The sequence below is a fragment of the Chironomus tepperi genome, unplaced genomic scaffold (genome assembly GCF_022539635.2).
Source record: "Chironomus tepperi strain 1889 unplaced genomic scaffold, CSIRO-AGI_Ctep_v1 contig_128, whole genome shotgun sequence".
Lineage (NCBI taxonomy): Eukaryota > Metazoa > Arthropoda > Insecta > Diptera > Chironomidae > Chironomus > Chironomus tepperi.
The window spans coordinates 1,975,575-2,002,888 of NW_027226250.1; the positions used below are offsets into that span (position 1 = coordinate 1,975,575).

The window sequence follows — 27,314 nt, forward strand, 5'->3', positions numbered from 1 at the left end:
TGCTGCCATTTTTCTTGAATTTCAGAATTAAAATCCAAATTTTAATATATCAGAAAGTTTTAAGTTAATTTGTCTGATATAGGAACACCAAAAAAACTTAAAAAATTAGTTTTAGAGTTGAAATCAGAGTTGTCTTGGTACAAAAGCAATTTACATTTTAAGCTCTAAATTTTAAATTTTTTAACAATGTTTAAATATCAAAAGATTTGACTTAAAACAGTCACATTTGAAAATAAATCTCAAAATCCTTACCGTAAAAGTAATTCAATTAGAAGTTGACATAGGCAAGCATATGCACTTTTTAGCCTATCTTTGCAAGTTTCATGTTTTAATTTGACAACAATGACAATTTCGATTTCCAAATCTGTGTCAAAATGTGTCTATTTTCAAACCATATCTTTTGACTACAATTATTTCCGAAAAATGTAAAATCTGGAGATTTAGAGCTAAAATTTAAATTGTACGACCCTATCAAAACAACTTTGGTTAAAATCAAAACTGCCTTGAGCCCTTGATTATCAACTCTGATTTCGATTAGTTTAGTTGAAATTTATTTTAAAAAGCAGAAAAAGCTTTGATTGCCCGTCGCCACTATGAATGAAGAAAAAATTCGTGAGCTAAGTTATGGAACTCTAGTCCTTTATATTTCCTTGTGTTTTCCGTGATGAATGTATGAAAATAAATATGGAACAAGAAATTAATGTAATTATATGAATGAAGAATAAAGAATATTGTAAAGGAATTTTAATAACCTTAATAATTTTTTTTTGGAATAAATAGTGTTTGATCTGTAACATAATAAGGCTCAATAGTAACAATCAAAAGGCAATTTAATTTAATATTTTTTGTTTTTTTATTATTTTTATTTTTCATCATATAATTATACCATTTTACTCAAAAAGTTCAATTTTTTATTAATTTTATGATTTCTCATTAATATTTTGTTTTACCTTTATAAGACCTTAACTATAGTATTTTTTCTCAGTATAGTTAATTCTTCATAATTGTAAATTTTTTATTCTTTTACTTTTTTTTCTTCTTACAGTAATAAAAAATCAATTGTTTAAATTAAAAACTAAAGAAGGTTTTTACTATTATTATTTATGACAATTTTTTTATGTATCTCAAAAGAAGGAAAAGAAGAAATTTTTTTTCATTAGGATGCGGGAAAGTCGAGTTTTGTGTATCATATCACATTCATATAGCATAGACCACATGTGAATATTATCGCTAATGATTGCAAAAGTTCTTCAACTTGAGTTGAGCATAAAGTCATATAATGCACGCCACTTTGAAGTTTTTTTCTCTTTTAAATTTAAAATCAAATTTTTAATTATTAACAATGACCCAAAACCGTATACTGTACAATACTTTAAAAAAATTCTGAATTTACTATTTATAGTCAATGAAAATTCTTACAACTGTGAAAAAATGGGCATCCTTTTTGATACATACAACTATCTAAAATTTGTTACTAAATTATCCAAATGAGGTCATCATGAAAATTCACAAAAAAACGTTTCTTTATACTATTATCCCTAACAGACAATGAACATGCTCATCAATTTGAGCATGCTGATGAGTATACTCAATCAATATACTTTAGTATGATCAATTTAGTGAGTATACTCATGAGCATTCTCCTTGTCTGTTCGGGTTTAAATGTCTTGTGCATGTTTGATGCATTCCCGAGTGAACATCTTGACATAATGTATAATTGACTAATGGCATTAAATTAGTCATTAGTCGACCATAGGTCTTGTTATTAATTGGAATTTATATCAAGTTGTCCACTCAGGATCAAGTCACTTTATAGGAAATTTTTCTCATAAATAGAAGAGAAATGACCGATCAACTTTCCCGTTCCTTTATGTCTACCGATTAAAGGTATCTTGTTAAAATTATTATAGAAGAAAAAAAAATATGGTTATGCATTTGAAGTTCTAATGAAAATTTTTCCTTAATGTTGATGCGATGCGATATAAATCTTTTGTAGTTCTGTCCAAAAATCAAAAAGTAATGTTTTTGTGGTTTTTTTTTTGTTGTATTTTTTCTTTTACAAATTTTTGAAAAGAAAAATTGATTATTTTTACAAGTTTTTTCTTTTAAACCTTAATCTAGCATAAAAATTATTCATTTTTTTTCCTTTTTCTGATCGGTAATTATTCACAGTTTTCCTATCAATCGTTATCGAAAAAGCTATTTAAGGAAATATTAAGGATTGAAAAATCATAAAAGTGGAAATCGTTCACATGGCAAATGAACTGTAGGAAGTCTCTTTTGTACCGTTATTTGTTTTTAAATGTGTATTTCTTTGTACCATTTATTCTAATGAGTTGAAGTCTCACACACGTTTATTTATAGGAAGTTACTAATGATGAAAGTATTACATTCAGAGGTGGAAAAATGCAAAAATTCTTCAAATTAAGCCTCTCGTCCTCTTCCCGAGCGAACAAAAGTCCGTTGTAACTAGTCATTAATTAGGAATAACGCATTCTTGTCCACTCGGGATTCCATACTAGAGATTTTAAACCATTAATCATGAAATTTTGAATTTTTCCATCTCTGGAATTTAATAGCAAAATATTTTTTGATTTACATGTCAATATTATAGCTTCTTCTTCTTCTGTTAGTAGCTCGAATGGCACTTATTCAATGAAATTTTTTGAAATAAATAAAATGAAAATAATTCATTCAAAAAAGCGTGACTTTACAGATTCTGTCTGGCAAGTTTTTTTTTTTTGCAAAATGTTTGATGACTTAACTTTGCCAATTTATATCGGTTGAGCCACGTAATTTACAGCACTCTGAATATTTCACTTTTATGTCTTGAACAGACGTAATGAACATGAAATTTTCGGAGGAATCATAAGAATTTGACCAGCGTAACTGATGAAGACAGGGAAATTATATTTACTATGCTATCAATTTTACTAAGTAAATTATTGATTATTCCGTTACTACAATTCATTTGCCATTTAACTTTATTTTTCAGGCGATGAGGCTTAATGAGAATTTTTGATATCTCTGCGGAAACGAATATACTTGTATCCCGAGCAGCATTGGATTAAATTGACCACAAGATGCATTTTTTTATTCAGGGACCTTTTTTGTACAAAATATACTTGGTTTAAAGAAAATGGTGCGAAATCCGTTACTGGATAAAACTGCAGTTCACTAAAATTCTGGCACCGTAAAATGCTTTTTATGGTCAATATCTTTTGCTTTGCTTGGGCATCTTAGTGCGAATTTTATATTGACAAGAAAGTTCTAACGATTTGAACGGAATTAAATTCTTGATGAAACTGTACAAGCGTTAAGTATGCAGGTAAAGATTTGTTAACAAATTTTTGTCACAAACATTCTCAACAAGCCAGAACTCGCTGAATCATTTTTATATCTTGTGATGCTTTTAATAAACATATTTCTTAACTCTTTTTAAATGCAACATAGACTTATGAAACAAACATTACAGCTCATTTTTAACACGATTTCCTCATTAAATAAGATTTTACAACATATACATGATAAAGTAACGAAGGAAAGTTTCAAATTTTTTGAATTCAATTGCAATTTTTTGTTATTTTTTTAATTTACACTTTCGGAAAAAAATTAAAATATTGAAAAATAATAAAAAATACAATTTTTTTTGTCATAATAATATAATTGATTGTCAAAAAATACAGAGAGAAAACTTAAATAGGAAGCAACTTCATAAGCAGGAAAATGAATGTGTGTGCATTTATTAATTGATTTATCATAAAAAGTTGTTTTCTTCTTCTCATCTCATCTCTTTCTTGTTGAAATTTGTTAATCCTTAATAATCCTAAGTACTTATTCTTGCGAATATGTATTCACTATTCATAAATTATCATTTATCGTCACCTTCAAAATTAATAATTTCCATTTTCATTTATACTTGTGTTTTCTTTCTCACTTTTCATATCATCCCATCCTTTCCGTTTTTATTGAGTTTAAAAGAAATGATTTTTTGTGTTTTTAGTTTTTTCTCTTTTTTTTTTGTTTGTTGAAATTCTTTCAATACGAAAATTCTAGTTCAATTTTCTATGCCAATTAAGGAGAAATAATTAAATAAAACTTGCATATTATTTTAGCATGTGAGCACTCAATAGAAACACACTAGTGAACTTCTGATGACTCCGGTTTTACACTTGACGAATGATGATTGGGATCGGGGGCACTAAGAGGCTACAAATTAAAATGAATACAATTAATCTCTCGTTGGTCCACTTCTCTTGAGATAAAAAGAGACAGACAACAACTTGGGTAATAGTTTAAAACTTTAATAAGACAGTCTATCATGTTTAATCATTTAAGTACATTTTTAACGGCTTTTTGTGATAAGAAAAAGTTCGTTAAAAATCGGAATCAATTGGAAGTTGTTGTCCATTATATAATTATCTCAATATTTACCGATTTGCTAACCAATGGATGCTGTTGAATACCTTGTTGTTGTGCCGAAACTGGTGGTGCTGAACCCGATTGACTTGGAGGTCCACTAGCTGCCGCATGCGTTGATCCAGCACTATGAGGCGCTTCTAATGGGGTTGTACTGTGTGCTTGCTGTGTATGCAGTCCACCTGAATAATATCCACCGTTAATGCCAGCTGTAAGGGGTTAATTTATGGGTTTTTACACATTTTTTAGAAGCTCTTTTTACCACGTTTTTGTTTTTATCAGAAAGTTACGTTATGAAAATTAAAAGTGAGGTATTAAAATGGAAATAGAAAACGATATCGTTTGGAACTAATAATAAAGTCAAATTGCCAAAACAATAATGAGAATAATGGACACAAAACAAGTCTGACGTGAATAATTATAATGTTCACCTTCTGAATATCCTCCACCGGATGCCGATCTCAAAAAGTATTCTTTATTCACACAATTTCTGAGAGCATCTGGAATGGTCCCGACAATTGCGCGACGAATTTCACTGGCAGCCATTTCGCGTAGCTCTGTTGTTGCGGCTTCACTGTAAAAGGCGGCGTGTGGTGTACAGAGTAAGTTTGGGGCGTCTTTAAGAGCTCCCTGAAACAAATAACGCAGGTCAGAAGGAGAGATAAAAAACATATTTTAGTTACTACAAAAATCTATTCAATAGAAATAATGATTATATTAAGTAAAAACCTGAAATACATTATATGGCTCATTCTCGTGAACATCTAAAGCAGCTGCTCGTATTCTTCCTTGTTTTAATGCTTGTGCCAGTGCCTCATCATCAACAAGGCCTCCACGGGCTGTGTTTACTAAGAAAGCGCCAGGTCTCATCTACAATGTAATAAATATAAACGTTTGATTAATCAGCATAAAATAAGTAGTGATGACGGGCAAATAAATGCATACAAAATTGCACAGTTTGCATTCACATACTGGGTAATAAAATTTTAGCTAATTAATTTAAATGTATCGAGGCGCTTATTAATAGACACACTCAGATAGTGATCTATACACTCTGTTGATCTTATAGTTTCATTTAATAATGAATATTGTTGCTTTTAAATTCATGCACCACTAGTTGCCTTTTGTATGCATATTTTTAAAAATATTTTATATTTTCTCAAATTTCTTACCTGTTTAATTGTGTACTCATTAATAAGATGATGATTATGTTCATTTAATGTACAATGCAAAGAGACACAGTCAGAGTGGAAGAGAAGTTCCTGAAGAGTATATACTCGAGTAAGCCCTAACGATTTTTCAATGCCATCAGGTAAATAAGGGTCATAAAAGCTGACATTAAATCCAAAAGCCTTTGCTCTCAATGCCACAGCACTGCCAATTCGTCCAAGACCAACAATACCCAGCGTATCTCCGCGTATTCTTGCACATCCCTAAAAATATTCAAATATTTAGAACTGAACAAATACTATAGGTTACTAACTTTTACCTGTGCTGCGTCTCTAACTTGCTCGGGGCCTGTGAATTTCTTTCCCTCACGAACCATGTTTGCAAGCCAATATGTTCGTCGGTAGAGATTTAAAATGAGACAAAGCGTTGTGTCTGCAACTTCCTCAACTCCGTATCCCGGAACGTTACAAACTGCAATGCCGAGTTCGCCAGCTGCTTTTACATCAATATTGTCTACACCACTGCCAATACGAACAATGATTCGAAGCGCTTTGAATTTCTCGAGATCTTCTTTCGTTAGAATTATTGTGTGCCACATCAAAGCACCAACGGCTTCATTTAATACCTAAAATGAAGAAAAATAATTGAAATGAATTAAACTTTATTTTTGAGGTATGAAAATGACGTTAAAATTTGCAACAATTTTCACTCGTCACATAAAAATTGTCACCATCTAGCGACTTACTTTTTCATGAATTTCAGATGTACTCTGAGCATCACAAAATGCAACTGTTGCAACATCTTTTAAAATTGGCATTTCAATGGAACAATCTCTACCATCTAATAAAGCTACAAGCGGCCGTGATTGAAGTGGGCCGTTTGATGATATTGGGCCGCGTACGGCATCAAGTCGTGGACGTTTTGGCATCATCTTTTATATAAAATTATTTTGTATCACTAAGCACTTTTAAGATATTAATATTATTAATTAAAACTTTTTTTTTCTTTTCTTTTTTAGAAGTCTTCGAAATGAAATTTTTTGTTTAATCGCTAAAGTTCTTGCGTCTTCTTTTTTTTCTTTTTACTTTTTATCTTGTGTGTTTCTATCTCAATTTGTTTAAAAAGTTCAAAATTTTTTTATCACTACAGATATTTTTGTGTTGTTACTGTTGTTGTTGTTTTGTTGGGATCGTTGAGGATTTAAGTTAATGACATTTTAATAAAATCACTTTACTTTTCACGTTTCATGTTGCATATCATTTATGTTTAAAGCTGAAATGAGAAAATGAAGAAGAAAAAAATTTGTTAACAAGTTTGTAACAGAAAAAAAGTTTTTTTTTTCTTTCTCGACAATTTAAAGTTTCGCCATGAAAATCATTTCACAGACTTTTCATCCATTAAAGCCACATTTTGTGTCGTGAATGAATTTAAGTACACATTTGGCGCGCAAAATTGCTAACAAATATTTCATAAAAAGAATTTCATCTAAAAAAAAATTGCAAAAAAAAATTTAAATTTTTTCGTGGACATAAAAAATATTGAATTTTGTGTAATAAGGAAGAAATGTCCATGACAATGATAAAAATATGAGCAGCGGCATCATATTTTTTATATACACATATAGACGAGAAGATGTCATCATTAATTTTGTTATCATTCTATCTCATTCGTACTCGTGAGCTTGAATGATGAGTAATTTTTGAGTTTGCGTATAATTTGCCTTGTTATATTTGTTGCCTGGGATTCCGACATTCTGACACATTATCATGCCGGCTGTTTCCCCTCTCCCTTACTCTCGTTTATTGAAAAGAAGAACGAAAACTTTTTTTTATGGATGTGTTTGTTGGGAAAAGAATGAAAATATTTTTACAGAAGTTGAATTTTAATTTTCGTAAATTGTACTTAATGAAATCAATTTTTTTCCATCCTCATCCTACCATTATTCATCCATCCGCCCATCTCCTACTTCCACCAAAATGTTCGGATGTAATGAGAAATTTTAATTGTATTTGTGAGGACTCATTCGAAATTTATGTCTATAAATACAAATTGGTATGTAGCACAGCTTTAATCCTCCCACCCATCCCAAAACTCAGACATAATTTACAAACAATCCCACTATGTAAAAATATATTTTTAAAGATCCTTTTTATAGGCATGAAAATGAAATGAACAGAGTGAGATGGAATAAAGGTTATTATACCTCAACATAAGGCTTTAATATTCTCATCTCAAAATTGAATACAATAAAAAAAAGAGAAAAGAAAAACTTTTTTTTTTCTCTACCGACGAAATATTTCAACTCGAAAAAGTCAGTAATAAACTTGTATGAAAATCGAAAACGACAAACGAAAAGTTTTTGACAGAATCCGATAACTTTTTTTTTCTCTCTTCTATCCTGCTCACACCTATGAATGAATGAAGAATTTCCCTCTTCTTATTTTCTTCTCTGTGTATTATAGAGAAATTCATGTAGATCTATAAGTTATAACGTAATGCAGGAGGAAAAAAAACTTTTTTTTCTTTCTCATTCTCTCTCACTCACTTTTTCAATAAAGCTTTACAATGTTTAATGTCTGCTCGATTTTATGTGGAAAAATGTTGTGTTACGAGGGGTGAATAGGGGGAGGGCAAAAATGAAATTGGAGATAAATGAAAATATAATTTAAAGTAATTGAAAATAATGGAAAACTTTTACTTTAATGGGGGAAAAACTTTTTTTTATGTGAAGAAAATTTCAATTTCTGCATTACATCACTTCAACTTCTGTAAAAATGAGCAACTTTTTGCGAATGGTGCTTTATGTTTAACTTTGAAGATGATTAAGACATACATTTTATTTTGAAGATTTCGCATGAATTGGGCTATAATGTCACCAGATTTGATTTGATTCCCGGAAAGCACATGGCTGAAAATGCGTCTCAATCCAGCGTGGCTCCAGGCTAGATTTGATTAAATCTGCTCTCGATTTAGAGTCAAGTTATACTGGGCCGGATTTTCGGACATTTCTACGTCGTCTGCCTTTGGGTAATAAAGTAGCATCAAATCAAAATTTGGACACTTTAAAAGCTATGAAGAACAAACTAAGATATTAGTGATGATATAAGATTTTTCATGAATATTAAGAATACAGCAACAACTTCTTGGAATAATAAATTAGAAGCTTTCACCCAAAAAAGACTTGGCCATTTCAAAACAGAAAAAAAAAATCATATCATCCATACAGAATTTTATTTCTGTTGAGAACAGACACAGTTCAATAAATACGATTGCAAATATCGAAAATGATATTATCATCACGAATCAACCTTCATAAATAAAAGATTTAAAGCTGAAACCCAGAGAGAGTGAATTTATGTTGCTGTAGCTTAATATGTGTAGGATTTAGAAGTTTTTTTTAAAGGAAATTTGAATCTGTAGTACATTTTTTGAGTCTTGTTACTAGACTTATTTTTATAAGGTCAGTTCCATGACCCAGGGCATACTAATTTAATGTACTTAGCTAGGTATGTCGCGAAAACACAAACCGCGTTAGTGTGGCTAGAAAAAGCATCCGAATCCGATTAGACTTTCACTGGACAGACAAAATTGTTATCCTTTCTGAAGAAGCTGCTTAAAAAAATGTTAATTTCCTCAAAGACTCACTAAATCGCTCTCCTGGCATTTTCATTCATTTTTTCTATTCTTCAAATAGGTGCCAAGTTTTGGAAAGTTTTACATTCAATAAACAAATTTAATTTCCATGAATACTAAAAACATTCAATAGGGAATGAGCCAAAATAATAAAATTCTCAAGAAGAAAAACATTTTGTAATTCCAATAAAGTGATAGCTGTGTCAATACGAATAAAAAAATTTTTTTCAAATTCAATACGATAAAAATAAATTGTCAATTTTTGTCGTCCTTAAAGTTCATTTCTTAAAGAGACATCTAACATAGAACATGCCTATAAAGAAATCATACGCATAAATGTCAACAGCAATATTATGCAAACTTCTTTATTGGGCATAAAACATGAAAAACGAGAACGAGAAGAGGATGGCAACAAGGAATAAGAAGAAAAGAAGAAAAAAAAATTAAACGGAGCTGAGTAGCATAAATTTAAGAGAAGCGAAAAATAAAATGTTTTCAACTCAAAGTTAACGTTTTCATCGGAAGCATGAAAACAGGAGTGAGTAAGAGCGAGAGAGAAGAGGAAAGAATAAAGTTGAAACAGAAAACAAAAAAAACTTTTTTTTTTAAAACAAAAATAAAGTTTTCTTGTTCCTTCGCCTGAAGAGCACAAAATTTTTGAAAAAGAAAAAGTTTTTATAACTTTTTTTACAGCACAGAGAGAAAAAAGCATATTAAAGAAAAACTTTTTTCGAAAAAAAAAGAAAGTTGGAAAATGAAAAGTTTTCCGATCTCGAGTGAGGATTCTGGCATTCAAAACCCGAACAAAGTGTGGGGATGAGAGGCGCAAAACTTTTCAACTTCTTTTCCCTTAAAAAATTTATTGTGCGGCTTTTGTTTTCCAAGTTACGCGCAAGTATGAAAGAAATAGGACTCGGCGCGAAAAAAATAATATTGGAAAGAAAAGAAGGCGAAAATCGTTGATGAACTTTGAGGGAAGCAGAGGAGCTGTGGAATGAAAACAGAACAAAAAAGAAAATTTTCCCATCACGAGAAATGTCTTTAACGGAAAAAAAGGATTTTTCCCTCGAAAAAACTTTCTTCTGCCTTTTATTTTTCATATTCATAATTTATTCGTCTATCAGATTATATAAAATAGCATAGGCATGGCTATTTATGATTGACGGAAGCGCACTTGAATTAAATTCGTTAAAAATGAATCGCAACGTTGAAATCCAATTTTAGTATGGATAATCAAAGCAATTACTGTTCAAAAATAGGCAGTATAAGCTTTACATACAAAATCTCAGACCTGCAGCCTCGGACGAACTATAAGGAACATCCCAAAACAAAAGGCCTGTGGTATTTGGATGAACCCTATTAAAATGTAGACAGACAAATAAGAACTTTATGTATAATGCAAAAAATGTGGTAATAAAACAGAAGTTGGTTCTTTTATTGAACTCAATTTTAAATGAAAAAGTTTTGTATTAAACTAAATTTTCAAACTACCAAAACCATTTTTACGTGATGAATTATTAACAAATTTTGCAACACAGAAAAAAAAATATTTTCATTTTCATATTTTTTGCTTTCGTATCCGAAGCGGTAAATTGTCCCTTAAGAGAATGAACATTACCACATAGTAGAAAAGTTTTCAACTCGTCTTGACGGAAATAATACTTTAATGTAGAGCGAAAAAGGAGGAATGAGGAAAAAAGAAATGTTTTCGAGCATATGCATGTGCGAATGTGTACAAGAGGGAAAAAGAAGAGAAATTCACTCTATCTTTAAACTGGATGAACTTTTCAGCACATTTAAGAGAGATTCAGTGCGTTATTATAATCGCTTTGATTCATTGTTTATCTTCTATAATACATTTTCAAGTTCATTCAAATGGATTTAGAGCTTCACACTGATTTGATTAACAACAAAAGATTTTTAGACATTTTTGTGGAACGAGTCACAAAATTGCTTGTTCCATTAAGTTGAGAGAGCGAAAATATTTGTGTAAGAATTACGACAGTAGTAATCATTTACATATCATTTTTGTAATAAAATCCCTATCACAACTCTTATCGTATTTACGAGAGTTATTAAGATACTGTGAATCAGTCAAGGCGAGGACATTCAACAATAATCTCAAATAATCTAGTTGTAATACTCTGATGACATTTTTGTAACAATGCTCTAGATTCTAGAATATCTGCAGGAATAAAAAGAATTAAAATTAATTTACATAAAAATGTTACAGAGTTGTTATGTAGGCGGTTGAGAAGCTTTTTGGCCATGAACTGCAATTAATGATAAAATTATCTACAATAAAACACAAGTTCAAGGCGTGGAAACTATTAAAATAAGGATTATGAATGGGATGTTTCATGTAAAAGTGGGATAATATGGTATAATTGGTATATATTAGGATAACTTGGACTAATATCAACATTTAAGTAGTTTTCACGTCTGACTCAGGTGTTTGAGACTGAAAATTAGCATGTTGAAAATTCAACACTGCAACTCGAGTTATGCCGCCAGTAATAAAAAACATTGGAATTCCATCGTGTTTTTCCACTAAAATGTAACACAATTCTCGCTTTTCCCCGCACAAAATTCTTGGAAAAATGTACTACAATTCCAAATAACGTTTGCATCGCTTGTCAAAAATTGATAAATGAAATATTTGAGTCACGAATTACACGCAATATTGTGAAATTGATTGCGAACTTTATTAATAGCCAGCAATATTTCTTATCTGTTCAAAATAATACTCCATTTTTTCAGTATTCCGACAGAAAAAAATCGAATAGCATTTTGTGACCGATTACCTCAGTGATTTCACAAATAAATGAAAAAGGCTCAAAATAAATAAATCCATATTCTATTTACGAACTTTAAATCTTCTATTAGACACCTATAAACAATAAATCTTATTTAATGACCATTTTCATGCACATTATCTAGCACGCAAAGTAGCTAACAATTTAGTCAATAAAATCGTTTGATAATCATCTAGTCATTTGCAATGTTTCACTTAACGAAACCAATTAAATATGCGTTATGCTCACTTATAGTACAACACAAATATCTAAACTTGATTTTTGTTATGATTGAGAACTGCTCCATGCTCGAACTTATTAATAGCAAACTCTTACATGTTCCATCTACCCATTATGATTATGCTTTAAATACTGGATTAGCTCTACCAACTTTTGATCGTAAATTCTCTCACTCTATTCCTCCTTTTTGAAACAAAAAAAGTATGAAAAAGAACTTTTAAAAGTTTATTTTCTTCTTCTTGTTCTCCTTCAAGGTTCAGTCAAAAGATAAGCATAAAAGACGGCAATGATGAAACAAACTTTTTAATTGTCTTTGAAACAAACTTTTGATGGAAAATAAAAAAGGGAATGTTGGATGGAAAATCAGATTGAGAGGGTAAGAGGAATCAAGTAAATTAAAATGAGCACACATATACTATGCTATTAGGTAGGTATTTAAAAATAAACATCTATCTAACCCCTTCAACCTCAAATGGATAGAATGAAAAATAGGATATCAATGTGAAGTGACTGCGAGAAACTTCTGACATAAGAAAAAATTAATTCAATTAAGGAATTTTCGCGATTGATAAGCTTCTTTACATTGTCTATACTACATTATTATTATATCGTTCTGTCTATACGTTGTGTTATCTTATCGGAAGAACTCGCGACAACCCCTCGAAGAAGAGAGAGAATAAAGTGGTAAGAAGATCGTAATTATATTCATATCCAATCTAGAGGAATTTAAGACGCATTTAAATATGTTAAATAGAGAGGCTTTCGATAGAGACAATGAAGCATTTGGAATTGGAAATTGTCAAACATTAGCCAGCTGAAAGGGTCAGATTCAGCCGTCACCATCACATTTAAATGCCTAAGAAAATTAAGCATATCCAGTTTTAATTTTGGAATGGGAAAGACGTCACTACTCTGTTATCTATGAGAAAAATTTATCCACACAATTCTGTTAATTAAAGCTACCTCGTACTTCGCAAGCAAATAATGTTGTTCCAACATACAGCAGTGCATTTACAAAAAAACATTAATCACGAACTTGTCCAAAACAGAAGCTATGACAATGAACAAGGAAACAGAAACGAAAACCTCGTCAAGATATGATGCAGTCGTCAGCACACTTAGTCAAACTGAACATCATAAATCCCTCCTTATCAAAGCATAAAGTGCGCGAAAAGTAAGTGGAAGAAGAAAAACTTTACAAATCAATCTAAAGTTGAAACAAGTATGGAAGTTGAAAACAAAGTTCTCAACTTTTACATCTCATAGAAAAAGCAGTAAAGTTTTTGGTGAAACAACACCCATTTCTTGCTTTTAATTTATCCCCTGAATCTTAAAAAGAGGATGAAGAGTTTCCCGAAGTTAATTTAAAAACTTTTTCATTTTTTTTTATTCTTGCTTCATGAAAACGAGAGAAAAATTTTCGTTCTTCTTTTTTTTCGGAAAAAAGTTGCAAACAAACTTTTGTGCTTGAAATGAAATTTTACTTAAAAAAAATTGTAAGTTTCTTCTTTTTGCCTTTTCTCTTTTAATTCTTTCTCCTTTCTACAATATTTGTTTATAAGTTTTATTTTTTTCATTCGAGTTATTCTTTCCATCTTTAATAACAATATTTGTCTCGTCAGTTTCTTCTGCAAAATTTCATGCTCAACAATATGACATGGAAATTTATAAACAATTTGTCACACAAAGTACCACCTGCCGTTCACTTACTTACTTTTTATGTACAAGCATATTGCTAATTTTTATCATCTTCTATTTCTATTTTATGCAGTTAACGAAAATCCCTGCAATTGAAAATAGAGAAAAAGAAAATCAATAAAAATATTATTTCTTTTTTTGTATAGTCAATGAAAAAATGTGTGTATGTGAAATATAGGGCGCATCTTTAGTGTAACAGGATCAATGAACTCATTAAATATTTCATTCCTCAGATAAAAATTAATTCTTTTTTTTTCGTTCACCATCAAGGTTCTTGTTTTTTAAGTTTCTTTTTTAGCAAGTTCAATCACAACAGAATATTTTTCAAGGTCAGTCAACTTAAATGTGTGTGTGTATGTATGTATCGATATCATTTTTGAAGGTGATTAAGATAAAATTTCACACCTTAAAAGTGCTAACAGGAATGGTTTATATGAAAATCCATAGTGTCAATTAATGATACCAGATGCTTGAGATTAGTCAAGATTATAGAGTCAATATTTTAATCAAACGTAAATTACGACACACAAAAGGCGTCAAGTTTCTTAAGGGCGATAGGTCATAGGTAATGTCCATCAATATTTTATGGTATGAGTTAAAGCAGAATTTCAAGTTTTTAGTCTACAACACATGTGTATGTATTGTCCTAGATCAGTGAACTAGGTTTCACTCTACATTGTTCGTATGCTTTGTTATAAAACTTTTGCTGATCATAGGCGTATTTCCAAGAACGATGGCAAGATGTTTATATTTCAGGATGTAGCAAAAAAAGTTCCGCCAAAATGTTCACATGCAAACCGGCGTGTTTTCTTCAAAGCACATCACGTGGATGTAGAAGCATTTGTAGACATAATCAATTTTGATAATTTTTTTTGGAGATTGTTCAAAATTCTTAAATACATTTTGTAGACACTCGTCAAAATTGTTCTAAAAAGTAATATTTCGTATGAATAATTTATATCCAAAAAACATCATCTCACGTGTCTTGTAAGATAAATCCACGAGCACATTGAGTGTAGAATTCAAATAAGAAAAAAAAATTTCAAGGACTTTTGTTAAAGAAGTATAAATCTCAAAAATTCATCTCAGACGAGGCAATACGCGTGAAAATATTTTGTTAATTAAATCATAAATATATATTTACATAAAATTTGATAGAAAAGAAGATAAAATCATCTCACTTAATATTTCATATTTATAAAATCGACCCGTCTAATGTGGCTTGACTTCTTCTTTTTTTTCTCTGCTCAGCCGAGAATTTACTCCCCCACACAAAAAAAGTATTAATCTCAGTCAAGATTCATTCGTTTAAAGAACCACATGGAAGCAAATCTTTTGTATTTTTGTATTTCTTTAAACAAGACCTTAAATAAAAATGTGTTTTTATTTAATTTCAGGTAGAAGATGAAGTGAAATTTTTCAAAAAAATCATCATTTTTTTTTGCTTGCTAAGAACAGAATTTGACTAGGAAAATTGATACATTTATTGTGTTTGTGAAAGCGTGAGAAAAATTACAAATACTAATGTATGATTCATGATATCATGCGGCCAAAAGACTGTACTTAGCATTTGGAAGTCAAGACAATTTAGCAAATCTCTCTTCATTTTTATTATTTCCCCCTCGTTGAACAATTCAATTGTGATAATTTAGTGAGCAATTTGATTTTCTTAAGAATACGCATGTGACGTATCGCATTTCTTAAAAAAAAATGCTCGTTGATAATAAATATTTAAACGGGAGTGCCGCAGTTATGGCCTCTTCCTATCTTCTCTTGTAATAACTTTAAAGCTATTCAATTTGTAATATTTTACATTATAGAAGTTTAAATTATTGAACAATATTTCAACAAAATTTGGAATCAATTTAGGACACACTTTGTCAATCTGATGCTAAATAAATTAATATAAAAATTCTGCTTGTCTCTAAGTCCGGTTTAATTTTAAAGAATCATTTTTACTAACAATGCTAATTTTTTTTGCAAAATTAAGCCTTCCTCAATATTTTCATAGAAGCTTAAATATCCATTAATTCATAACTATCTAGTCATGCTTAACGAGAGACTACAGTAGTTTTGTAATATTTTTCTTTCTTATAGGTCAGTAGAGGGCGCCAATCACTTTTCAGCATTGTGCTTTAAAAATGCGCTTTTGTCAGTCCAAGTGACAAACTTAAACGAGTAGCTTGTTTTTAGCTCTCTTTCTATTTTCTTATTCTTTCCATGCTTATCAAATATGTATAACGAACTCGGAACGAAGTGGAGAAAATTTTCTGTCATAGTCATATTATTATTGTATTATCAGCAGTTTTTTTTTCCTTTTCGGTTTTGCTACATGGAAACAACAACAAAAATCAGAACAAAATTAAAACGAATAAAACTGATGATTGTTCACTTTTCTGTTGATTTTTTTTTCTAAAAAAATGTAACTTATCAGTTTTATTTGTGTTTTGCTATATCAGCACGTTCTCTCTGCTATGTACATTTTTATTTTCTATATTTTTTTTGCTTCTTATAACACATTCCAAAATTGAATTGCTGATAACGCGATTGATCATGTTACCTCTTCACATAATTTTCCCTTTCGTATTTACTTTTTAAAGTAATGATTATCACATCACATCAAATGCATTTACATTTGTACTTGTAATAATTTTATGTGTTTCCACGTTATTATTCATTCCAATAGAAAGTGTAAGCGGTGTGACATTGTCTTTATTTTCTTTTAAACTTTATTTTTGCTGATTGTTATTGCACGCATACTAAGAAATTCTTGTGAACTCTAATGAATTAGCCATGAGCTTTAATCGTTTCGGTCAGGGGTTGATGATATTAAAGTTGTTTGAACACTTTTAATCAAAATGCTTACTAATTAGTATTTTTGACATTAAAATACGTCCTTACACACAATATGTACGCATATTTTTAAACGTTTTAGTTTCGTCACAAGTTATTCAATAACATTTTGTATTACTAGCAATTCCACGCACGCATTTAATATTTCCGCGCCAAGCATCAGACACAATTTTCTTTACAGCATGAGCACGCTTTCTATTGCATTATTTTAGACACAGCATTTTCTAAATGAATCGATCTGATTAAACTTCAGTCCCTGACCGTGACTTAATAATTTGAAAAAAGAAATTTATTTTTTTTTTCACTTGAACCTGAATAAATAGTTAAGACATCGAAGAAAATTTTTAGATGAGAAATTACTGTTTCAAACATTTTTAATGATTTCATTGTGTTCAATATAGGAAGCAAGAAAGCGAAGTACGGCATAAGAAAGAAAAAAAAATCTGAAGGTGGAATGAAATTGGAAAACATGTTGTCTTGTATATTATATATATGCTTACGAGAAAGAGAGATGTATAATAAAAAAATTGTATAAAAATTGACAAAAGAAACTTGAAAGGAAAAAGAAAGAAAAAAAAGCAAAAAGCATAATAAAAGAAGCAAAAAAAAAACTCTGTTCTTCTTTTTCTTTCTTCATTTCGATTATTGTTGTTGCTTTTAGCATTAATGGTTTTACGAAGCTCTATACAAAAAGTTGATGCATGCAAGATATCTGTTTGTGTTTTTTTTTTACATTTTAACTCAACTGTCTTATGTCGTCTCGTTAAGCAGAAAGAATAAAATCGGATACGAATTATGGCAAATAAGCGCGCGCTCGAAGTGACCGGTTTTTGCCTCGTTGTATATCTTTACTTTTGACTTTCATTTTACTGCCTTTTTTTCTTCAATCCCAGACGTATGAATGGCAAAGAATATGTACACAAAACTGCATATATTCACATTTTTTTGCGTTCAATCAGTAAGTGCAAAATGAATTCAGCATTCATAATTATTGTTTTTGCATATACACTTCTTAATACTTTTTTTTTCAATATATGTACTCGAAATATTATTGACCGACGAGTGTAATGAACAAAATGAGCAGTTCCAATGATATTTTTTTTTTGATGAGTTACAGTATTATTTTTTTTCAGAGAGATATAGAGTAAGTGAACGAGAGAAGCAAGCAAAGCGAGGAAAAAAATAAATAAGAAATTATAGAACTTTTAATTTCAATATTTTTGTTGAACGCGCGAAACTAAAAAATGTTAAAATGTACGTAATATGTAATATATTAATACTCACTTACCCAAAGATTATAAATATATATCTCTTTATTTCAAATATACGTGAAGAATAATATCCAATTTTAGATAGATGTGCCGCACACAATTGAATTTTTTTTTTTCTCTCTTTTTTTACCAACTTCTTCTTATTCACTTTCAAAGTTTCGATGCTAAGCAAATCAATTTTAATTAAATTCACAAACACTACTTTAATTAATAAACCTTTCCTTTTGCTAATTATGATTTATAAACTATTATTTATAATTGCTTTACTATGCCGACTTGCAGGATTTTTTTAAGGAATTCTGATCTTTTTATGATTTCAAGAAATTTCACCTTTTTTTATTTATCACTATTTCATATCCAAATACAGATTTTCCCCGCTATATTTTATCACTACTGTAAATATTATAGTCTAATGTACAAAATTATGTTCATTTTATGCACATCCAAGCACTATTTCGATGATTTTTGTGACTGATCAAATTGTGACGCCAAGATTTTAAAAAAAAATTGATAGAATATGGCCTGAATACACTCACTATACCTTACTGAACGCACTCTTGCTCTTCAAACCGTCTTTTGACCGTTGTTTTCTCAAACCTCGTGAAATGCTCACTTTTTTAATGTTTCTTTTAATGACATAAATGTACACTTAACGGTTTATAAAACTGATTAAATGCTTTTAGTTAATTTACTTAATTAAAATGAATAAATGCCAATTTTTGGCATAAATTATTGTTGTTTATCATTCTGTCTTTTTTTATTGACGAGGGGTTTACAATAATTTAACGAAACTTTTAAACTTCCATGCCTCCTTTTCTGTTGATGAAATATCAATTATTTTAAAGCCTTTAAATACATTTTAAGAGTATCTTGAATTTTATACTGATTCAAATTCATTTATCATCTGCAAATGAATGAAAAGCCATTACGACATGAAAGTCACTTAGTAAACAGAAGAAAAACTTAACGAAAGATAGTACGGAAGTTTGGAATCAAAATATTGAATATGTTTAGAAATATTCTATTTTTTTCTACTTCGCAAATCAGTAAATTTTATTAAAATGGGCAGTGAAATTAAGTCCCTAGAGCACCCAACACTAAAAGTAATTAGATCTATCGATAACGATTTGCAAATCATTAAAAATCAACAAATTTTGTTTGCACAATCAAACTTTTCTTTGTTTTGAAAATTTTCAATGAAAAATTTAATGATAAAAGAATTTTTATCGATTTCCATTGAGTGACAAATTTTTGGAGCTGAATCTCTAATGACTCTCCTTTTCTTAGGTTCCATATGAAATTCTCAACAAAAAGTTCCGTACGACACAAAAGACATTAGACAAGGAACTAAATTCAATTCTGCAAACAGCTGCATGCGAACTAGAAAGAGGATTAGACAATGCTCCAATTGTTGGAAACATCTCAAAGTTATTAGATAATGTAATTGAGAAATTGAATGTCCTCAAAAGAAAAGCAGAGGAGAGTATAGGTGATGAGTTGAAAAATGGTAAGATCTGTCAGACATCTTTATCCTTGAAACTTTTCAATACTCGTTTCATTTTTCTTCTTTTGCTTCTTCTGTTTGTAGCTAATGTATGCAAAAAGAGACTTGAGCATATCAAACAGAATGTCTGCAATACAGCTACTTTACATAATAAGATGATTATTGATGGAGACGAGAATTCAAATGAATCACAAATTGCAATCGCTGCAGCAAACCAATGGAAAAAGATTCGTCTTAATCGTCTCATAGTTGAGCATTTTCTACGCCTGGGATATTACGATACGGCAGAGATTCTAGCGAATCGATCAGGAATTAGAGACATCACAAATATTGACATCTTTCAAGTATCACGCGAAGTCGAACGCGATTTGTCAGAGCATAATACAACAAAATGCATAATGTGGTGCATGGATAATAAAAGCAAGCTCCGAAAAATCAATTCCGATATTGAATTTAAATTGCGTCAACAAGAATTTATCGAACTAATAAGAAAGGGTGAACGTCTGAATGCTGTTAAACATGCTCAGAAATTTTTCCCTGCTTTTGAACAAGATCAAATTACGGAAATTAAAAAGTCAATGGCACTTTTAGCCTTTCCATTAGACACTGAATTAGAGCCTTATCGCTCAATGTTTGATATTAAACGATGGGACGAACTACTAGTGAATTATCGTTTAGAAAACTATCGTCTCTTTCAAATTCCTACACAATCAGTTTTGAGTGTTGCTGTAAGTTACTTGTTGGAATTTTCATTGCACAATTTAATTTTTCTTTATCTATTTTAGGTCCAAACTGGGTTGTCAGCCCTTAAAACGCCTCAATGCTACTCTACAAACTCAAGAAATATTAATTGTCCTGTATGTCAGCCTCAAATTAATGAAATTGCATTTTCTTTGCCATTTTCTCACTGTGCACAAAGTCGATTAATCTGTCGAGTAACTAAGAAACCACTAAATGAAAATAATCACCCAATGGTTCTTCCAAACGGTTTCGTAGTGGGTGAATTGGTAAGCATTACTAAAATTGTTTTACCTTACAATGCATAACTTCTGTATGTTTTCCAGGCTCTTTCTATCATCACCAATCAAGATGGTATTGTCGAATGTCCATTTACCAGCGAAAAATGGTCTAATCCTAAAATCGAAAAAGTTTATGTCATGTAGTTATCACAAATTCAAATGAAACTTTGAGTTTAATATTGGTTTTAATATATATTTTCTTGTGGATTATATTTCTTTTTTTCTAACATTTTCTTTGGAATAATTACAAATTAAAAAAAAATGTTTACCAGATTTGCAATATTGATCTTTTAATTAATTTAAATTTTTATTGCATCTATAATGACTATTTTAGAAAATTGTGATATGTTAAAATTCCTTTAAAAAAAAATTAGTTGTAACGTATTTTAAAAAATTAAATCCCTACAAATGTTTTCAGTTCATTGTTTATCAATTTCAATATTTTTCTTCACCAAAAAATTGTAATTTAATTTGATTAAATCTAGCTATTTAAGTGCAAAATGAATTTCCTAAGAAATTCAGAAGACCAGGCTGCAGATGATTTAATAAAAGAGTATGGACGATTCATAAGAAACTATCAAGAAATGACTTCAAATTTGACAGTCGGAAAATCGACACCAACTCAATATATTCAATTAATTTGTGATCAAAATCCGGAAAATATCTCGATGATTGAATTACTCGATTCCGAAAATAAATTAATGACTAAGGTATTGATAGTCTTCTTCCATCTTAGTAAGGAGGCAAGGAAATTAACGAAACATTCCAAAATTATTGCAAATAAGCTAATTGTTATTGAAGACGAAATAATTAGTGTGAATGAACTAGCTGGATCTTCGGGAGAAAATTTACAAGATAATGCACTAGTTAAATTCAGTTATGCCTTGGAGGATCTTGTAGATATGAAATTTGTGATCCAAAATACAATTTACTTGTCTGTAAATATATTTCAACAATATTGTGCATTATTTTCTATGGATAAACTTCTACATATAACACCAACGACTCAATTTCCATCAAATTTAGGTGACGTGCTTCAATTATTTCGAAATTTAATGGTTTTTGATTTGATATTTAAGAGTGGGGTCTACAAAATGTATCTTGAACAATACAGTAATATGCTATTTGAGCAGCAAATGGAAGAAGATGATCGGTATTTAAATTTACAGAATACTTTACACGAATTGGATCTTTTATTAGATGGAAATATTTTTCAAATAGCACTCGACAATATAATAGCCATAAAAGAACGAGTTAAAGCCAAGAATTTAAAATTGCTAGAAAATTTTATGTTATCGTACATTAAAAATCTTATCTATGGAATCAACATAATGGGCAATAACATTTCGGAATTAAGTGATACTGAAGAAATCATAAAACTTAATATTGCTGTTATTATGTATCAGAAGATGTTTGACAATTTAGACCCAAAGCACTTTAGATTAATTATTGATATCAATTACAAATATCCTGCAATAATCATTCAAGGAAATATCATTTGGAATGGAAATGAATTTCTGAAGATGTATTTGCCGTCATTTGAAAAGACAAATGTGGATATTGACAAATATCAGCAAAACTATATCAAGCAAAGAGTAAATGAGTTGCAAAAGGAGACATTACATTACACAAGTCAGGTATTGTATTCAATTCATAAATTAATCTAAATTACTAAGTTCTATTAATTTTTTCAAGGTTCTACTTTGGATTGTCCAAATTCATCAGCAAGCTAAATATGGTAACAACAATTTGAATGAAGAAATGCTTCAATCTCGTTGCGAGTTATATTTTCAAGGTTTGGTTTTAGCCGGTGAAATGAATTTTCTAATTAAAACCCTTGTCAATTTACATGCAAAGTTTGGACAGATGCTGTCAAAACAAGTTGCTTCAGCCATATATAAACTGATAGAAAACTTGCGGCTAATTAAATCAACATACGAAGAGAAGTCAGTCTTCATTGTTGATTCTATTGCATTTGTTTTCCAATATTTGCAATATCATGCATTAAAAGTAGTTGGATTATGTAAAAAGAAGGTCATGATGGAAGGGAAAAAAGAGAGGAAATTTGATTTATCAACAACTTTGGTGTTAGTCGAAAAACTTTTGTATGGAACTGCATCAATAAATAATTTAAGTGCAATTGGATTAGCATTAAATTTGACTGAACCTTTCAAAGATTTCGGCAATGAATATACAATAAGACTTTTAAAGTTGCTTGATCATATGGTGAATTTATGTCGATTAGAAGAAAACATAGAGAATGTTTGTGATAGTACATTTCTTTTCTGGCATCAAAATCTCATCGATTCGAATTTTAAGCAACAGCTGGAAGCATCAATTGATGAAAGAAAAATAAATTTGATGGTTGAATCTATCGATGATTGTTTGAAGAACTGCAATTATGAGAATTTGGATAATGTGAAAAATTTCCATCCATTTGTCGAAAGTAATTTTACTGACAATGTCATTCGAAAACTTTGTAACTCAATTGAAATTAATTTGAGATTGGATTTTCATTCAAATCTGCAAGTTGAAAAGTTCAATCCATTTGATACAAACAGCAAAATTATTATGGAAGATCACCGTGAATTGATAAAACTTAAACCAGCAGTTATTAATGATGAATATATTTCAGTCCAGGACGATGTGGAATTTTATTTGAGCAAAATGTTTTACAATCTGACGACAATATCATTGAAAGATTGGAGAACTTATGAAGAAATGAGAAGATTAGCACAAAAGAAATATCTTTTAGATACCGTTGATGACCATTTGCCAACACAAACATTAGACCAAGGCATTGATGTTTTACAGATTATGAGAAATATTCATCTTTTTGTGTCTCGTTTTACCTACAACTTAAATAATCAAATTTTCGTAGAATCACTTGCGAATAATAATCAACATTTCAATACAATCGGAATTAAGAACATTGCAAATTCACTCTCGACTCACGGATTTGGAATTATCAATACAACAATTAATTTTGTTTATCAATTTTTGAGGAAGAAGCTTTCAATCTTCTCTCAAGTGATTTATGATGAAAAAATCAAGTCGCGACTTTCTCGTGAAATGAAAATTCTTCGTGAACAAATTGCCATTGATAAAAACAGTGAAGTTTATAGCTTTGATCGAGCTCTTGCACTTCATGATTATATTAAAAAGTTAGAATCATTTGAGGGGAATCAAACGTTAATGGACAAAATTCGAACTTTAATTACAACAATTGGAAATGCTCTTGGCTACATTCGAATGATAAAAAGCGGAATTAATCACGTGAATTCTAATTCTATTTCATTTATTCCTAAATCATTGTCTGACGATGACCAATTAGAATTATTGAACATGTGTCAGAGTAGTAATTTAAGTCAAAGTACTGTTGACGCTTCAAAATATCTTGAAAAGGATGTTGAACAATCTATGAAGAAGATTGCTGAAGGATCTCTATATTTTAAGGTAAGTTGAAAAAATAAGCAAAACTGAAATCTCAAAGATTTAATTCAGTTCTGGGCAACCTTTTATATTAAGCGGCACACCTTATTGGTAATCTTTGACCGAAACTGTATACAGTATATAATTTATGACATTTTCAACGGCACGCAGGTTGCCCAACACTGGTTATTATTCTAAAAATCCAGTTTGACATTAATCATGCGAAAAGTGACAAAAAAATTCGTGCCTGTATTTCTTTCAGATGCTAATTTCAACCTTTTCACCATATTTCCGAAATCCAAAAAACGCACACCTTAAGAACTTCTATATTTTCATACCGGCTTTGACAATCAATTATATAAAATACATCCTTAAGTCAAAAGATCGTTTAAAGAAGAATCAAGATGAAATTGTCTTTACGGATGATGGATTTAGTATGGGATTAGTATATATCCTTCGATTGCTAGATCAACTATCAGAATATAGTTCATTGAATTGGACCCGAACAATTAGAAGTAAAATAAAGGCTGATAAGGAGAAAATACTGAAACAAAGGCAAGAGCTCGAGAAAACTAATAAAAACAACGATGAAAAATTATTGCAGACACTTTTACTCAGCGAGATGAGGATAAATGCCTTTCAGACAGAATTTGAATTGCTTTTGTACAACATAAATAGTTGTAAAATTTTCTTTCAAAGCTAGAAAAGTAAAAAATTAGCGCAAGAGAAGAAAATAGAAGGAAAGTCAACGCACCTTTTATTGTGCGTTTTCATTCAAATTCCAAGTTGATTCAGTTTATTTTCTGATAAAATTATATTATATTTTATTTTATTAAGAAGCTTGATTAAAAGTTAGCTTATCAGACTTCGGTAATCTATTGGGTCAATGGGGTACATTTTGTAATCACATAACAATTTAAGGTTATGACCAATATGAAGTTAACGAATTAATCATTTTGTAAAGACTTTCTGAAACGTCTAGTCTTTGACTACATTAGGTTGTCTGTCAAAGAATATTAGGCAGAAGAAATATACATTCCATTAATTTTATCAGGCTCCGTTCATTTATTATGTTACTCAAAAAACAGACAAAAACTTTTCCATTGCTTTTTAAGGCTTGGAATCAATACGTTTGATTCTCAGAAAAGACCTAATCAAAATTCCCGTTTACGTTTTCTTTATTTCTCAATAACGCACATAGAAAAGATTTAATGTCTATATTCGAAATATTTCTTAGGCGGAAAATTATGAAATCCCAAAGATTTTTTTTCAAAAAACAAGAATCAACAAAAGAATTTGGCATGTGATATGTTAGAATAAAGAAATAATAAGATAGCTGGATATTCAAATTCTGTCGATCCGAATAAAAGTAAAATCAACAATATTTTGTGAAAGCAACAATAAAAATTAAGAATCTATTCAATGGTCAAGGACAAATGAAACAATCTGATCGAGTGATTCATAGAAAAAATATATTAAACTACTTATGGGTCGTTCACATATGATATCAATTGAAAATATTACTTTTCAGGTTCTACTTATATTTTATCCTATAACCTCGAAGATAATCCCTAAATAATTTAAGTAAAAATCTTATAAGGATGTTCCACACTTTTCAACTTTCCCAAATCTTGACGACATAAGTGAACGACTTGGTATAATCTTTTTTGTATAAGATACTTTATATCCCAAAGCTGTATGAGTTTTATAATAAAGTGCATGTTTGTATGACACAAATATGATGTTTTTCTTTACGACAAATTATCAGCACAATATCAGATAGCGCATGGCATACTCCTTAAGAGTGAGTCACAAATTAATTTAATAAAAGAAATTAAATCCAATCAGGCGCCTTGCTCGAGTATTTTTTGGAAATACTCACATTCTGGTTTTTAAAATGAAAGAACTGTATAAAACAACATTTTTATTTATTGACGTCGTTTTCATATGTGGTGATTGTCTTGAAAGCATGTGGCATGAATTTGTCAAAAAAAAAAATTATTGTTTAGATTATTTTAAGTTAAAAATAAGCACAATAATTTAATATATTTATGGATGATTTTTTCCATCATGTGACCAGTACGCCTGTATTTTATTTCACGTTTTATTGGGATAGTCTTAATGAATACCTGATCTCGAGAAATGTTGAATATCTTTTCGCAGTTATACCCGTAATAATCTAGACTTGAAAAAAATATTCCAAATATTTCAGAGGATTTTGGAGAATTCCTGACAATTCTAGGACTTTTATCTTATAAGCCTTTACATATAATTGCTTTTTATCGAGTAAACGAATTAAATGCTTTTTCGTTATTTGAAGTCACTTCAAATCGGTTTGTGTATTCGTGACACACAAATTGTGGCTAGGTACATTGTATTGGCTTACTTTGTGCTATGCAACTATCCAGAATTGGAAAAAAGCAAAACGTCATTTATCAAAACGAAACCTCCAAAACAAAAGTTGAACTAGCAACAAGAGTCAATTGAGAGATGATAAGAAACCTAGATGATCAGTAAGCTTTTAAGTCTTCAAGTATGTAAACCGGATATGAAACTTTTAAAACGAAATCATAAAGGTGCTAAAATATTCTTCGGGATCACCCTAATTTCAGCAAAGCACTCAAAACAAGCTTAACCCAAAACAATGATGATTATCACTTCATTTCTTGTTGATAAGAAGTTAATTAAATTATCATTCCAAAAATCACAGTAACCTGCGATTTATTTTATTTAACAAATAACTTAATTTGTGAATAGATTTCTCAAACCCAACTCACCTGTTCAGCGCCTCCTTGTCAGTTAAGTAACACGTTTATTCGTACATAAACTACAAAACGAGAGAAGAAAAAACAAATTAAACGATGAATCACATCTCCGATCCATTAAGGAGCCATTGAAACGTGGCTTGCTAAGCGAAAAACAAAAAAAATGTCTTAAGCCGGTTGAATTAAAAAGTCGAATAATCAACCAAAACAGAAGAGAGTTGTCTTGTGGGGAATCCCATCTCTAATATGTCCGCATGATGAGTCGATTTAAGTTTTTATTACAAACTAAAAATACCTTTACCTTGTTGTAGAGACTCAATAGTATTCGACGAACGTCAAAAAAAAATTATCTTACAGCCGAAAATGATAAAAAAAATTGTGTTTTCTTTATTTTTTAAACTGTGAGCACTACACACAGCGTCAGAGTTATAATAGGAAAAATAAATAAGAATTCGATTCATACACATATTTGCTCACTTGTATCGTTATAGTGTGGATGATGGTGATGATGTCTG

General features: G+C 30.1%; 3 protein-coding genes across 10 annotated transcripts; 2 read left to right on the forward strand and 1 right to left on the reverse strand.

Moving 5' to 3' along the window:
* Window positions 1-917: 917 nt before the first annotated feature.
* Window positions 918-27,026, reverse strand: CtBP (C-terminal binding protein). 8 transcript variants are annotated; one of them, XM_070636552.1, is made up of 10 exons: window positions 26,812-27,026; window positions 20,616-20,717; window positions 13,972-14,041; window positions 6,335-6,861; window positions 5,909-6,214; window positions 5,592-5,852; window positions 5,149-5,289; window positions 4,851-5,049; window positions 4,435-4,628; window positions 919-4,209 (listed from the first exon to the last, which is right to left on the reverse strand). In XM_070636552.1, exons 4-10 carry the CDS (start codon window positions 6,518-6,520, stop codon window positions 4,141-4,143), a joined length of 1,356 nt encoding a protein of 451 aa, XP_070492653.1. In that variant the 5' UTR covers window positions 6,521-6,861; window positions 13,972-14,041; window positions 20,616-20,717; window positions 26,812-27,026; the 3' UTR covers window positions 919-4,140. The 8 variants fall into 8 exon arrangements, with proteins under 8 accessions (XP_070492659.1, XP_070492653.1, XP_070492657.1 ...); XM_070636558.1 differs by lacking the exons at window positions 20,616-20,717; window positions 26,812-27,026 and adding an exon at window positions 18,097-18,623 and having other exon boundaries at window positions 918-4,209; window positions 4,435-4,601; XM_070636556.1 differs by lacking the exons at window positions 20,616-20,717; window positions 26,812-27,026 and adding an exon at window positions 18,097-18,621 and having other exon boundaries at window positions 5,158-5,289.
* Window positions 19,030-20,882, forward strand: Kaz (E3 ubiquitin-protein transferase Katazuke). The gene is made up of 5 exons (XM_070636559.1): window positions 19,030-19,182; window positions 19,367-19,586; window positions 19,668-20,311; window positions 20,369-20,590; window positions 20,648-20,882. Exons 1-5 carry the CDS (start codon window positions 19,141-19,143, stop codon window positions 20,744-20,746), a joined length of 1,227 nt encoding a protein of 408 aa, XP_070492660.1. The 5' UTR covers window positions 19,030-19,140; the 3' UTR covers window positions 20,747-20,882.
* SWIP (strumpellin and WASH-interacting protein) lies at window positions 20,999-24,806 on the forward strand. Its single transcript, XM_070636549.1, has 3 exons — window positions 20,999-22,239; window positions 22,298-24,058; window positions 24,297-24,806. The coding sequence occupies exons 1-3, from the start codon at window positions 21,103-21,105 to the stop codon at window positions 24,735-24,737; spliced, it is 3,339 nt and encodes a 1,112-aa protein (XP_070492650.1). The 5' UTR covers window positions 20,999-21,102; the 3' UTR covers window positions 24,738-24,806.
* Window positions 27,027-27,314: the final 288 nt, after the last annotated feature.

Coding starts and splice junctions, on each gene's coding strand:
- CtBP (XM_070636552.1), bottom strand. CDS start 6,520: ATGATGCCAAAACGTCCACGACTTGATGCCGTACGCGGCCCAATATCA. Junction 5,853..5,908: donor AAGTTAGAGACGCAGCACAG/GTAAAAGTTAGT, acceptor GAATATTTTTAG/GGATGTGCAAGAATACGCGG. Junction 5,050..5,148: donor AGCCATATAATGTATTTCAG/GTTTTTACTTAA, acceptor TATTTGTTTCAG/GGAGCTCTTAAAGACGCCCC.
- Kaz (XM_070636559.1), top strand. CDS start 19,141: ATGGGCAGTGAAATTAAGTCCCTAGAGCACCCAACACTAAAA. Junction 19,183..19,366: donor TAGAGCACCCAACACTAAAA/GTAATTAGATCT, acceptor TCCTTTTCTTAG/GTTCCATATGAAATTCTCAA. Junction 20,591..20,647: donor GTTTCGTAGTGGGTGAATTG/GTAAGCATTACT, acceptor TATGTTTTCCAG/GCTCTTTCTATCATCACCAA.
- SWIP (XM_070636549.1), top strand. CDS start 21,103: ATGAATTTCCTAAGAAATTCAGAAGACCAGGCTGCAGATGATTTAATA. Junction 22,240..22,297: donor CATTACATTACACAAGTCAG/GTATTGTATTCA, acceptor AATTTTTTCAAG/GTTCTACTTTGGATTGTCCA. Junction 24,059..24,296: donor AAGGATCTCTATATTTTAAG/GTAAGTTGAAAA, acceptor TATTTCTTTCAG/ATGCTAATTTCAACCTTTTC.